General features: G+C 47.3%; 5 protein-coding genes across 5 annotated transcripts; 3 read left to right on the forward strand and 2 right to left on the reverse strand.

The window, feature by feature from the left end:
* Positions 1-850: 850 nt before the first annotated feature.
* On the reverse strand, positions 851-1,915 carry TRUGW13939_04023 (uncharacterized protein; the record flags this gene model as incomplete). Its single annotated transcript, XM_035487200.1, has 1 exon — positions 851-1,915. The coding sequence occupies one exon, from the start codon at positions 1,913-1,915 to the stop codon at positions 851-853; it is 1,065 nt and encodes a 354-aa protein (XP_035343093.1).
* Positions 1,916-3,491: 1,576 nt separating this feature from the next.
* On the forward strand, positions 3,492-4,240 carry TRUGW13939_04024 (uncharacterized protein; the record flags this gene model as incomplete). The annotated part of the gene is made up of 3 exons (XM_035487201.1): positions 3,492-3,539; positions 3,599-3,831; positions 3,991-4,240. The coding sequence occupies 3 exons, from the start codon at positions 3,492-3,494 to the stop codon at positions 4,238-4,240; spliced, it is 531 nt and encodes a 176-aa protein (XP_035343094.1).
* A 1,693-nt stretch (positions 4,241-5,933) lies between these two features.
* TRUGW13939_04025 (uncharacterized protein) lies at positions 5,934-7,842 on the forward strand (the record flags this gene model as incomplete). Its single annotated transcript, XM_035487202.1, has 3 exons — positions 5,934-6,951; positions 7,003-7,331; positions 7,390-7,842. The coding sequence occupies 3 exons, from the start codon at positions 5,934-5,936 to the stop codon at positions 7,840-7,842; spliced, it is 1,800 nt and encodes a 599-aa protein (XP_035343095.1).
* Positions 7,843-8,557: 715 nt separating this feature from the next.
* TRUGW13939_04026 (uncharacterized protein) lies at positions 8,558-11,297 on the forward strand (the record flags this gene model as incomplete). Its single annotated transcript, XM_035487203.1, has 4 exons — positions 8,558-8,596; positions 8,662-8,784; positions 8,838-10,877; positions 10,935-11,297. 4 exons carry the CDS (start codon positions 8,558-8,560, stop codon positions 11,295-11,297), a joined length of 2,565 nt encoding a protein of 854 aa, XP_035343096.1.
* A 456-nt stretch (positions 11,298-11,753) lies between these two features.
* Positions 11,754-13,533, reverse strand: TRUGW13939_04027 (uncharacterized protein; the record flags this gene model as incomplete). Its single annotated transcript, XM_035487204.1, has 4 exons — positions 11,754-12,575; positions 12,631-13,087; positions 13,166-13,399; positions 13,475-13,533. The coding sequence occupies 4 exons, from the start codon at positions 13,531-13,533 to the stop codon at positions 11,754-11,756; spliced, it is 1,572 nt and encodes a 523-aa protein (XP_035343097.1).
* Positions 13,534-13,876: the final 343 nt, after the last annotated feature.

Genomic DNA, 13,876 nt, shown 5'->3' on the forward strand with positions numbered 1-13,876 from the left:
TGGAAGACTTGCAGAGGAGGAAAGACAAAGAGCCGAGGTTGCTGCTAGGGAGGCTACCGGGAAGTGGCTCAAGAGGACCGGGCATCAGTTACGAGAGGACTCGCCAATGAGGTGACGATGCGACAGTTATCTTCGTCGGGAATCGATGCTCAAAGGTGACATGAAAAGAACCAACCTCGTCAAGAGCGCCGAAGACCCAAATACCTGCCTCTTATTTCAATGAGAAATACCATACTGCCTTTGTATTACGTGCTGTTAGGGCCATCTTGAAAGAGTAAAAGTAGCTTTTTGTCGTATCCTTCCTTGTCTTTCAACTTCCTGGCCATGACATATGAATAATCCGATTCGTGCTATTAAGAGCAGGGTTTGGTAAAGCGCTAGGTTCAGAATCTCTAGATTCAGGCCTGTGGTCTGCCTGTTTCGCTTTGTCAATGCAACCCGAACGACTGGGCCTTCCGGATGAGATCGTACTTAGCCGACAATAAGGAATCCTGCGCTTCCATTAGTAGAAGAGGAAGAAAAATCAAGGAGGAAAACAGGCGAGTGTGCATTATGGAGTTGGAGCAGTTGGTAGCTAGACGACGAAGTTATCAACCTGATAATTTGAGTTCGATTGACTGAGGTGCAGTCACCATGATGTACATAGATTATTAATGGGTTATTGTCCTTGTCTACTACAACAGCGGAAATACATGGATAGTAATAGGGCTTAATAAGGGCCGGATGACGGCACCGTGATATTGCAGCGGGCGTGAGATGTTAGCGCTGCAATACATAGGTACATATACGTAAATAATATGTGCAGTAGCTTGGATACTATGTCATTGATAAAAATAAAACTTTTGATTATTCAAAGCCGCATAACTTCACGACTGAAAATGTAGTCTTGCCTCTCAAGGGCCCACTCAGGAAGTACGATGGACAAAGGCAATGGCTCTTGCGTAGTTCCAAGCAAGACATCAGGGTCTAGTGTGCGAACTTTTGTTCCTTGTGGAAGACTAAGACCATCTTCCTTGGGCAGACCTTCTGACTGCAAACGATTCATTGTCTCCAGGCCATTGGCATCAGCTGCACTACGCAATAACTCCCAAAACTCCTGGTCCGACAAACTCCACAGGGATTCCTCCTTCACACTTCCTTTTCCAATTATCTCTCCAATCAGCTGGCCAGTTCTTCGGTACATATCGATGTGAGCTTTGTTTGACCAGACGTCCCTGTCTGTTGCCAAGTATACTCTTGCCAGCGCCAAGGCTAACTGCTCTTCCTCCAGCACGAGGAGTCTACGTGTAGAAGATACATCTGGAAAAGCTTTCAAAGCGGCGAAAATACGTTTGGCATCTTTTAGCTCAAGCTTTTTAAACCCCACTGCGTCTCGCAGCGAGTAGTCAAGCCGATCGGCACATAGATGAGGCGAGGGCATCTCTACAAGGGGATAAAGATCCTCGTTGAGCGGCCTCAAATCCCCATATCCGTGTTTGGTGAGAATTTGTGGTAGTGGAGTCTTCTTGACATAGCGTGCTTTGTGAACTTCGTGAAAACTTCCCTCGCCGGGCTTTGAAAATGCCCAGTCAACAACATGACTGAGTGTGGTATGACTGATGTCGTGAAGAAGGGCGGCAACCTGCTCCTCGAGGCTACCACGAACTTTGCGTACCAGCAGGAGTGCGCCCACAGAATGCTCGAAGCGGGTTATTCTGGGAGTCAAGCCTAATAAACCTGTCACGCCATGTTGACAGATACCTATTAATCGGAGGAGTACAGGAGAACGTAATAGCTCCACTAATACAGGCTCTGAAATTGTATGGTCGCCATACAACTCATCTCGAATCAGGACCGTGTCCTCAGACACTGATTCAAGAGTCTGAAAGAACCCTACCTTCAGTGGCGAGACCGACGGAAGAACTGAAGAACCCATGGTGTTGCAGTCAGAGAATCGTGAGCTGAAGGACAAATGTGACGGATTGGAGTTATGACGGCCTAAAACAGACAACCACAACACCGCGACGGGACTAGGAAAGCAATGAACACTGCTTTATAGCGGATTCTATTATTATATGATGCTTTAAAGCAATGCTAAGGATGATGACGGCTGTCAAAATCGGGACTTGGCATTTGCTTACGTAAACGGTGCAAATTAGTAAAATCTATGAGCATGGGATTCTAATTTACATGGCAATTGGACCGGTTTATATATAAAAAGAGAATTAGTATATGATAATCAAGACCTTTCAACACCTATACAGATTACCTACCTAAAGAGGTTGATTAACCATATAAGCTTGGCCCGCTCCGCGCGTCATCCCCTAACGACATATGTAGGTCTAGCGTATATTAAATCTCACACGCAGTCCACAGATTATTATTACTAAGTATTACAACTCATCATCACTATATGCTCCTGGCTGTCCTGATATTCTTCAGCATGCTAAGAAAGAATAACAAAGAACCCGCTTTCGAGTGGGGCTGCACCTGAAGAAGTCTGTGGAAAGGTATGGTTACTAGTCCTAATCGGGAATGCATAAGGTTATACATGCTCCACTGCGCTGAACAAAGCCTTTGTTCTGGCTACACCAGTGGTGTGGCTACTATGGAGGCTTGTGGGCGGGCGACTATAGCATATGTGAGTGGATCAGGTTTAAACATCGACTTTATAGGCATCAATGATGTACTCTAGTAGATAGCACCAGAACGCATTATAATCTCTGGTTTTAGAAAATCAACACATTACGTCGTTGAGTAGTTGGCTCAACCAACTGTCGAACCCCTGAGCCCGCGAAAAGACATGCCCCCAACATCAGGTGGCAGGAACGCCCTGCCTAAAGCCCCATTTTCGTTTCCTTTGTCTGTGAGAATTCTTTGTTGCTTATTGACGTCAATTTTTTGGGGCCCACTGCAGCCATAACATCCACATCATGACTGCCTATAAATAGACCTTCTCATCTTTTCTTCTCGCCCGAGTCTTCTCTTTTTTCATCTGTCCGATCTTTCTATCCTCGTCTATCTCGGCTCGTCTGCCTTGTCTGTCTCCTCGTTGTTGTGCTCTTGAGCTTTTCTCTTTTCTCTTCCCTCGTCTCGCCGCATTCGACACAATACCAAACCCATCATATATCGTGGACCAAGAGTTCTACGATGAAAGACGTGTCGAGCTCTTAGCTCAACTAGAAGAAGTCGTCGGACTCACATGCCCCCCACGATCCTGGGCCTTATTATGGCTAGCTGATATAGTATGGCTCGAGGCTTTCGTTGAAAAGCTTAAAAAGGAAAGTTACTGGGAGGCCCGTGGCAAGCTCGAAATCCCCTTTATTCTAAATTTGTTGCCTGCATATATTGCTCTCCCCTATGGTTTCACATGTCGAGTTTTCTATATGACTTGAAATACAGGGCTCACAAAATCTCGTCCGCGGGCGTCAACTACAAGCACGGCAACCCCATCTGTCGCTGCTTCGACAACTGCCTCGACCCCAACAGAGCTCAAGCGAAAGCTTGACGAAATGGACCTCCAGTCATTTGCGCCCCGTGCCAAGGTGGCGGCAATGTTTGTATGTTTCCAACCACTACCCTGTCTGTTTCTTTCACTAACGAAACATGGTGCGGTCAGCGAGATGGAGACCACTGCATATTCACCAAGGATGGAACAAAGGACGTGGCTTACATATGCCCCATTAGTCTGAATATCCACGAAGCAGGCTATGCTCATGATGTGCTTTGGGACATTCTGCGTACGATCTGGTCTGAAAGCAAAGTAAATTCCTGGTTCAAGACGCTGTTTCCTAACGGTGACTATCGCGATGCATGCCATAACCTGCTTTGCCTATCTGCCAGTGCCCACAGGTACTTCGGAAGTGCTAAATTTGCCCTAAAAACCTATCTCTATTTCTGACGACGAGAAAGAGTTGGTTGTGCAATTTTTCTGGCTCTCCAAGGGCGTTTTTCCACGCAAGTCGAAGCCAATAGTGAACCTGTGTCAACGGCCATCACTGGGGATTTTAGGTTCTGTTGGCACCGACAATGCTCGCCTATGGAATCATATCACTGGAGATCCAATTCGGTCTGGAGATACAATCACCGTGAAAACCGAGGACCCGAGACTATGCCACTGCCAAATTGGGATATCTTGGAGATGCAATGGTTCCTTCAACGCGCAGCAGCTATGAGCGGAGTAGCTGACATCGACAACGACGAGAACGAAGACGACGAGATTAGTGGTCTAGCAGATAGATACGCATCTAACGACGAGTAGGTAGATTCCGACATTGAAATAGCTGAGGCGGTTATTTAGAGCGACAACAATAAACTCTTGGTCATTCTGGACCACAACTTGAAGAAGGGATGTCATATTGTATCGCAGATCGCGACCAGAAACATGCTTGAGGAGGCCACCATAGATGTACACAACGACGAGTAGAAGCCCCCTAGAAGAGGACATGTTGGGTACTCGCTAGACGTTGAGAGTAAGACAGTTAATTCTCCGACACATATTCACCAAGAACCTACTGTGTTTGGCTATATCTGCATGGGCCCTAATTCCGTGGCATTTCGCTCGCCGGTCCACAATGTATCCAATGACTGGGGATCATTAAAGCGCGAGTCACCTATCAGTAGCTACACGTATAGGATACCCTATAAATAATCCTAGTACCATTCTGATACGTGAACTATGCTCATTAGTAAAACATTCCATGCAACACGTTGACGCGTCGCCTGGAAGATACGAAAATGCTGCCTCCGAGACAACCCAAATTGTTAAGTCTACTCTGAAGGGGAGGTTTTATTGAGACAACACTCAAAATATGGTTCTCTTCTGAAAACATCTACTTGGAATGGCACCAGACGAATTCCTGAAGCTTAGCAATGTAAAACGATTATTCGTATTATAGGGAAGGAAACCACTGCTAGGATTCTAAAATTTGCGGCGGGTTGGGGCATTACTTCAGTGAAAACACTCGACGCTGGACCCCGCTACAAATAGCAGCATTATGACAGAGTACAAGCCATATGATCATGTGTAGATGGTTTGCGTATTGGCAGCGGGCTTGCAGTCTTTAGGGTTAGGGTTAGGGTTAATTATTCCTTCCCCACCAATCAGAATGGCGGACTGATGCAATAGTCCAACTAGATAGATAACCCCAAGTTGCGCATTGACACGAGGCCCGAATAAAGTCATTTGAGAGGTGGTATATAGTTGGACCTATATTTTACCTAGCTCGCTGGTCCACCCTTTTCGAATGGCACGCGCAGCTAGCAGAAAGACAGTGAGCAGGTGAGATATCGAAGTCAGGCCGCGAAGCAGAAGGCGGTTAAGGTGCATCACGTGGCCCGGGCTCTGACCGCCTTCGTGCTCCACCAAGCCGGGGAACAATCAAACAGCAGCTGTGACAACAACAAACGACCTTGATCACCAACCTCTCACATCTGTCGCGACCTTGTGCCTGCGCTTTCTGCTTGCAAGCCTGAACACAGTCCTATATCTGCCCACCACTATATTCTGACTCGCCACGACCGTTTACTTTGCTATTGGCTGTTTAGCCAACCCCACCCGATGGAGGCATGACCCCGGCCAGTGACATTCACTGGGTGCATGTTTTTTGGTTTGTGCCTGTCACTGTCATTCTAGAAGCTGATACGGTCACTAACAAGAGGTCTTCAGCAGAAGGTAGTCGCCTTGCGACGGATTATTTACCTGTTATTGCCTATCGCTTGCGTATACTCGTCCCGCCGACGCTTCCCAAAATTTCACCACCCTCTTATCCACCGCACAAACGATATATATATTTTTTGAACGTCTCGCTTTGCGCTGTCTTTCATATAATACTACTTTGAGTCAGCAGTATCCATTTACGGAATCTTTTTTCAGTGTGCTGTCTGCCTGATAATCCATTTTCGTCTCCTCTCACTCATCGACTGTTCGCTTGCACGCAAGACACACTACAGCCATGCCTTGCTTTAAGGGTTTAGCTGTCAGTATCCACACCCCAGATGGGCCAATTTCTGAGTTTTCGGTACAACGTCAATCTCGTCAATCACGAATCGCCTGTTTTATCCCCGTTCCCGCAGCAAAGATCGACGGAAATGAAAAACCACAACAGTCTACGTTTGCCGTCTCGATAACTCTTCTCAATCCAGGCCAGAGCGTACCATATTCTACTCCGAAACCAACAGAGAACGACCCAAACCCGAAACCCCAGATTGTTGGGGGTTTGCCCGGTAAGACCGATGAGCGAGGGCAGTATATAGGCTCTGTCGGGCCGTATCAACCCCTGACGGGATCTCAAAACGAAACTGTTGCCGCTTACATATACTTTGATGGACGTCAGAAAGAGGAAGTGGCAACATTACTACGCAGAGGCGAAGAGACATGGGTTAATTCACGCTGGGTCAGCGTGCCTGATTCAGAAGGCGGTGGCCTTGCAGAGCGGGAATTTCTTTTCCGAGAAGTCGGCCTCGAGCGCTGGTTAAATGGTTTGGATCTGGATGGCAAGGATGCCGCCGCAAAGATCGAAAGACGGAGGCAGAAGATGGCAAAACGAAGGCTAAATAAAGGGGACTCGGACATGGATGATACCACGTCAGAAAAGCAAGACAAGGGGATCATGCGATATGGTGACGACTCGAAATCGCCTCTCGAGAATTTATCCGACGAGGGCTCTTTATCCGATTCTGACGATGATCCGATCCCGGAATCTGCTGGCCAAATCAAGGTCGCCCTGTTCCGAGTAATTGCCTCGGGAGAAATCAGACGAGGCGAATATTCTCCTCAATTCGACGCCCATGATGACGACGATGAATCAAGCGGGGGGCAGAGCGGAAACGGGGCTGCAGATGTTGACCATACAACAAGCTTCGCGAAGCCTAAAACTCTTGATCCAAAGACAATCAGTACTCAGACTGTGACTGGAATCGACCCTACCGACAAACCATACGCGGTATTTACGTTTATGTACCGCGGTGAACGTGAGTTATTATTGTTTTGTCTTTGAATCCAAATACTAATGAATAATACAGGCCAATTACAAAAAATGGGTGTCTTCAAGTCAAAATCCCCGGAGAAGGAGACTGCTACCAAGAGAAAGTCAACCGACTTCGCTAATCTACCACCGCTAAAGCCGGGTGGCGCTGTCGGTTTCATGAATTATCGCGAAGGCGAGAACTCAAATACAGCGAAGGGGAAGAAATCAAAGAAGACAAGCGAGAGTGATATGGATAGCGACGAAGACGAGGACGATGCTGTTGCCACCAAAGCTGAGGAAGAGGAAACCAATGGTACTATTCACCTATCCCCCGATGACATTCGCCGGCAAGGAGACCTGGCCGAGGGCGTTCGCAAGATCAAGGTATGTTGGTTTTTTAAATAGGAATACCATTCCATTTCCTTGCTAATGAAGGATATAGTTAAAACGTCAACATTCCGCCGAACCAATGGGAGATAATGCGTCCAGCTTGAATACTCCTGCGTCAGAGAGCACGCCTCCTGCGTCGAATGATGCATTGTCGACAACGCCACCACAAGCTTCTTCTGCTACTGCATCTAATTCCGGGGTATCGGAAGCTCTTCACAGCATCGCCGAGTCTTTGACCAACGATTATGTTGGAAGCCCTCTGAAGAAACCGAGGGCTAGCGTATCCACTGCGGACGAAAACGGTCTTCGCAAGCGACTCGAGACCAATGTTTCCAACAACATTGGCGAGGTTCTCGGACCAGCCGCTACGCCTCAGAACCCGGATTCATCTGTTGGTGGTACAGCATCTGGAGCGACAGCTAGCCAATTTGGAAGTAGCTTGAACGCATCCTCTGTCCCACCGGTCGCCCAGCCCCCAGTTCAAGAGGAAGAAGAGGAACTATAATTATGTTCTGGTTGGTTTCCTTATTACGTTTCATCGAACGATTTGCATGCCAGATCACTTCCCGCCAAATGGGTTGGTTGTCTGTGATACCTTATAAGCCTCTGGAATTGTCCTTTTTAAACTCTTCTCTCTTCGATACTTTCATTTGTAACCACTTTATACCTTTTCAGTTTACCTTTAAATTTTCTGTCGTATTACTATTTGGGTATGGGCATTCCCCCAGGTATGACTTGCTTATTTCGTTTTTTTATTTTTACCCCGTCTTTCTCAAGTACTTGCTATGCGGGCATTGTTTAACATACCAGGGAGAACTCTTTTTTTTTTTTTTTTTTTCCCCAGATATTCAGGATCGAAGAATTTATTGATAGTATAGAATGGATTTTTGTTTCCTGTTGATATATCATTAACTTATGATTTAAAGTACGAGCTTGCTCACAGTTACGTTACATCAATGTTTCCAACGTTTGTCGTAGTTTATCTGAGGGGCAAATGTGGGGGGATTCTCCAGATGTGAGCTTCAATAGAAGATCGATCGATCGAAGACAAGCACCTGGCTAACGTCCAAAATATTTCGGAGATAGATCGGTCGTTTACCGAAAACCCTGAAGCAGGGGATAGCTTGTTTGTAGCATCCTTGTACTACTGCAACTGACGATTCGGATCCTCTCTCAATTGGCTGTGTTTGGGAAGTTTGAACACCCCGACTACTCTGACGATGCCCCCGCCAGAAGAGCTTCGTAAAAAGGTTGGCCAGGTATGTACAACTAACCACTCCCACCATGGAAATCCTTTGAGTTTGCTGATAACTTGAACGCGAAGCTTTTTGCTGCTGGCTTTCACGGTCTCACTCCAGATTCTAAAATCAAGACATTGATCCGTAATTATGGGCTTGGGGCGATCGTCCTGTTCAGAAGGAATATTCAGGATGCAGCCCAACTTCAGGTATTTCATATTTTAACCCAAAAGGACTGGAACATACTAAGGGAAATGCCTAGGCCTTGACAAATTCTCTTCAGCAAGAAGCAAAAAATGCTGGCCATGAATACCCCTTACTCATTGGTATTGATCAGGAAAATGGTCTTGTAACTCGAGTCACGCCGCCCATGGTGCCGCAGCAACCGGGGCTGATGACCCTGGGAGCCACAGGATCTCCCCAGTTTGCTTACGAGGTCGGAAAGGCAACGGGGGAGATGCTTGATTTCTTCGGCATAAACATGAACTATGCCCCTGTTTGTGATATCAATTCCGAACCCCTCAACCCAGTGATAGGTGTGCGCAGTGCCGGAGATGAGCCGAACTTTGTATCCCGAATCGCCAGTGCTTCTGCCCAGGGGCTTCGAGAGCGAGGTGTTGTACCTACTGTCAAGCATTTTCCAGGCCACGGAGATACTGCTGTTGATTCCCATTATGGACTCCCAGTCATCACCAAATCGCGAAGTGAGCTTGAAAAGTGTGAATTAATACCATTCAGGCGTGCTGTGGCCGAAGGTATCGAGACAGTAATGACAGCCCATATCGCCTTACCAAACATTGGATCGCAAGACCTACCAGCGACTTTGTCATCAGATGCATTAAATATACTGCGAAAGGACATGGAGTACGATGGCGTCATTATTACCGACTGTCTTGAGATGGACGGTATTCGTGCGACCTTTGGCACTGCAGAGGGCGCCCTGATGTCTTTGAAAGCTGGAAGCGATAGCTTCATGATATGCCATACGTATGGAGTGCAAGTATCTGCCATTAATAGGATTTTTCAAGCGGTGGAATCTGGCGAAATTCCTTCTTCCCGCATCGATGAATCGCTGCGTCGAATTACTGCCCTGAAAAAGCGTTACCTCAGTTGGGAGCATTCTCTAGGCGTGTCAAACACGGAGCGTGACCTGGCCAAACTCAACGACAGGCATCAAGAGATCGCCAAAAATGCATATACTCATTCAGCAACAGTCGTAAGAAGCGAGGCCGGGGTGTTGCCAATACCTCCATCTTCTAATGTTGTCCTCCTTTCCCCCGGAGGGAGGATTCCCTCAAACGGAGCAGTTGACAAAAGCAGCCCGAGTCATATGACATTTGTTGATGTTCTAGAGGCTCGCGGTTTGTCCGTGACCGAGATTCAATATTCAGAGTCCAGTCTTTTAGAGCAGCAATGGAAAGTTGTCGCCGAAGCCAATGCTGTGATTCTAACAACCCGAAACGCGAGAGAAGCCGAGGAACAGCGCTCAATTGCGTTTGAGCTCGCCAAACGACGAAAGGACCTTATTGTTGTTGCAACCTGCAGTCCCTACGATTTCTTGGATGACACGGAAATCGGAACGTATCTTGCAATCTATGAGCCTACCGTAGAAGCATTTTCAGCTGCCGTTGATGTCATTTGTGGAAAGGCTTCTGCAAAGGGAGGTTTGCCTGTTAAGAGTGAACTCGTGAAAGCGCAGAAATCGAGCCTTTCTTTTCATATATCGCCGTTTGTATGCGAAAGAGATATAGAAGGAGTATCAAAAGTATGGAGTGCCGCACTTCCAGAGTACAACTTGCCAACGCACAATCTACAATTGCTGCTAGACCAGCCACATGGAAACCATCTCGTTGCGCGAGAGGGAGACACTGTTGTGGGGTTATGCATAGCGTATAATTCTGTCAACAGAGGAGTACCTTCGGCTGAAATAGCAGCTCTTGCTGTAGACCCAGACAAGCAAGGCAAGGGTGTGGGCACACAACTTTTATCTGAATCCCGTGAATGTTTTCGTGAAAAGCGTGGTTTGAATAATATCACTTTGAGAAGTTATTTCCCACGCTTTTGGCCTGGGTTGCCTGCCGATTTGCCTTCAACCACACAAGAGTTCTTTGTCCACCGTGGATTTCGGCTGAGTGAGCCAGATAATACTGATGCCGACCTTTATCAAAATATCAAGGAATTCGTGCCACCTCGCAAGTATCTTGAACACGCTATCGCCTCTGGCTTCAGTTTCAAAGCCATTACGCCGGAAACCTTTGACGATTGTCTCGTTGGTCAGAAAAAGAACTTCACACATTATACGGTAAGCAGAGATAGTTAAAGACCTTCTCAATGTTAAGGCTTTCTGACTCTCATGTAGGGCTGGGTAGAAACATACATTGCCCTAGATCCCAAAGATCATCCATCAAGCATTATGGCGGCCTTTGATAAGCACGGAGCTCAGATTGGATGGACGTTAATGCTTTCTCCAGAAGATCCGTACCTGAGCACAAACTGGGCCTGTCCTCTTATTATTGGGCCCGGAACTGGGATAATAGGCTGTGTAGGTGTAGACGCCGCGTATCGCAGCCAAGGAGTTGGTCTTGCTATGCTGTGCCATGCTCTCGAAGACATGAGGAACAGGGGTATTGAAGCGGCTTTTGTAGATTCGACGGACATAGTCGACTGGTATGCAAAAGTGGGCTTTTCAAAGTGGAAGGAGTATCGTAAAGCTGAGATTTGATTGTGTCAGCGGCATGATGCTAGTCTTTGGTGTTCAAACATGCATCGACACCTGCTAGTAGGATAATGAGCAGGAAAGAGGATAGTCTAGCTAATTAGAAATACAAATGCAGAGCTAGGAGGAATAAACCTCGATGTTTGATAGAAAGAGAAGAAGAAATAGGAAGTGGTCCGTAGCTAGACAGGTTCATTAGACAATAATTATATACACTAGCCGCAAGAGGAAATGTCATCACAAGGAATGAGCATCTCTCGACGGCATTAATATTCCTAGGTACAGGTGGGATCCTTCCTCCCGTTACTCTGGTCAGCTGACGGGATAGCTCACGTGCCTGGGTACTCCTGAGTCCCTTGGCTTGGTGAGCCGACAATATCCCTGCTGGTTATCCTTATTCCTAGAGGAGCAAACTGTTCGAAAACTGTCGAATAGTCGCTGGCCTTCTTCATGGCCGATACCTCATCCCAAATTGACAGGCCATCTCGTGCGAATGTATTTTCCATGTCGGTAAATGACATACAAGGCTGGGGTGAAGGCGATGGCGAGGAATCCCAGCACGGAATTGCCCCAGCCATATCCGAGCGATGCGTACATTTTTGGACCAGCTAGAGGAAGGAGAGCACCTCCAATGGAACGAAGTACGGTATTTGCAGCCATGGCCGAGGCGGCATAGACGGTAAACGAATCGACGAGATATCCCAGCACGGGCATGAAGAAAAACATGTTACCCACGCCAACTAAAGAGGAGCCAATGATAGGCACAATCCAGTGGGTATGTGCTTTGGCACTCCATCCATACCAGAACAGGCCTGTGCCGCTAACAATCGTGGATACCAGGAGAAGTGGAAGTCGATCTTCGGGCTGCAACAGTCCCTGGGCAGCTCGTTTTTGAATATATTTGTCACTGGTAAAGGTAAATACTAACAGGCCGAGAACATTGCCGACACCCAGACCGATATAGGCGAGACCTGAGATACCAGAAGAGAAGCCATACGTAGATTCAAATACCAAGGGAAACGTGGTTAGTATAAGGTACAGAATCCCATACACCAAAACGGAGGCTAGCGACAGAAGAATGCAAATGGGCGAGAACAGGGAAAGCTTTGTTGGACGAATGATGGCACGTTTGAGGATCTCTGTGCTGCTGATGCCCCGATCAAGCTTGGACCGCAGGTCCATGTTTCCAGTCTCCTTTTGGAGTCGTTTCGTTTTCTTGTCAAGAATACCGATGGCGAATGTCTCGCTGGCAAATATCATTTGACCAATGGTGACGGCTCCGCTCTACTCAGGTTGGTTAGCCAAACTTATCACCTAGAAACTTGGGGGCGAGCCATACTGCTATCGTTAGGACCCAAAAGATCCACCTCCATCCTTTTGCTTCTGACAAGAATCCGCCGGCGATCGGTCCGATGGCTGGACCACAGACCGGACCGAGGGTATACAAAGACAAAGCCTTGCCTCTCTGGCTGACGGGAAACAAATCTGCAATGGTTCCGCCACCGACAGCCAACGGGGCGGAACCCATGCATCCAGCCAAAAATCGAAAGACGATGAGCATTGACATGTTCGTCGATACTGCACAAGCGACAGTAAAGACGGTATAGAAGACGTTAGAGCATGCGTAGCAGACCCATCGTCCATACACTTCAGATAGGGGAGCCAACACCAACGGCCCAAGTGCAAGCCCGAGAACGTATATCGACACGACGAGACTTTGAAGCAGTTCATTTGTTGTACCAAACTCAGCGGACACTTGACTTACGCCCGGCGCAAACATAGAAGACGCAAGCGGGCTTTAGTTCGGTCAGTGATTATTGGCATTAAATAAAAAGCGGGGAGCGAAGGGTAGATGAAAGGAAATAGTTACGAACACAATAAAAGTGATGGCGGAAACAATGCCAACATTAGTCCATTTCTTCGCTGTCGACCAGTTCATCGGGTTGGCGGGATCGTTGTCGCCATCCCACCAGACCATGTTAGAATCGCCCTCTCCATCAACCGTCTCAACTCCGTTCTTTTCAACATCTTCTGGTGATTGTCGGGTTTCATCCGAAGACGCTCTACTCGTAGCGGGAGTGGGCTCAATCTTTTCTGTAATTTGGTAACTACTCAAATTGGCTCAGTTTTTGTCTAATTATTATTTTTCTGTCGTTGCAAGAAGGCTGAGTAGTGGAACTTACTCGAGTTCATCGACGGGATGAGTAGCCTCGATACTCCTGGTGAGCGAAAGCGCAGCCATTTTTTTCTGGGTGCCGTCGCAGGTTTAGTGATCGCAGAAGAAAGCAGGCGGCTGATTCTTTATCAATTGATGTATAAGGGTAAAAGCGCCGGCTTATATATGTATCATATGTATCATTGCTCTAGTTTGCTTCAATTAGCAAGTAAGCGCTTAAGACCCACGAACTAGTTAGCTGGGTATTATTAATTATGCTGAGCAGTCGAACAAAGCTCAGCCCCCTAGTTAGTCGAAGGGCAGTTAGCAAGAGCCTATGGCCTTACGCCTTATCTCCGGGAGTCGAGACTGGAGTTATTCCGCTGTATAGGCAATCATTTAAACCCGACTGCAGTCACTGCACGGGATA

Source organism: Talaromyces rugulosus, chromosome II, assembly GCF_013368755.1.
Source record: "Talaromyces rugulosus chromosome II, complete sequence".
NCBI classification, from domain to species: Eukaryota; Fungi; Ascomycota; class Eurotiomycetes; order Eurotiales; family Trichocomaceae; genus Talaromyces; species Talaromyces rugulosus.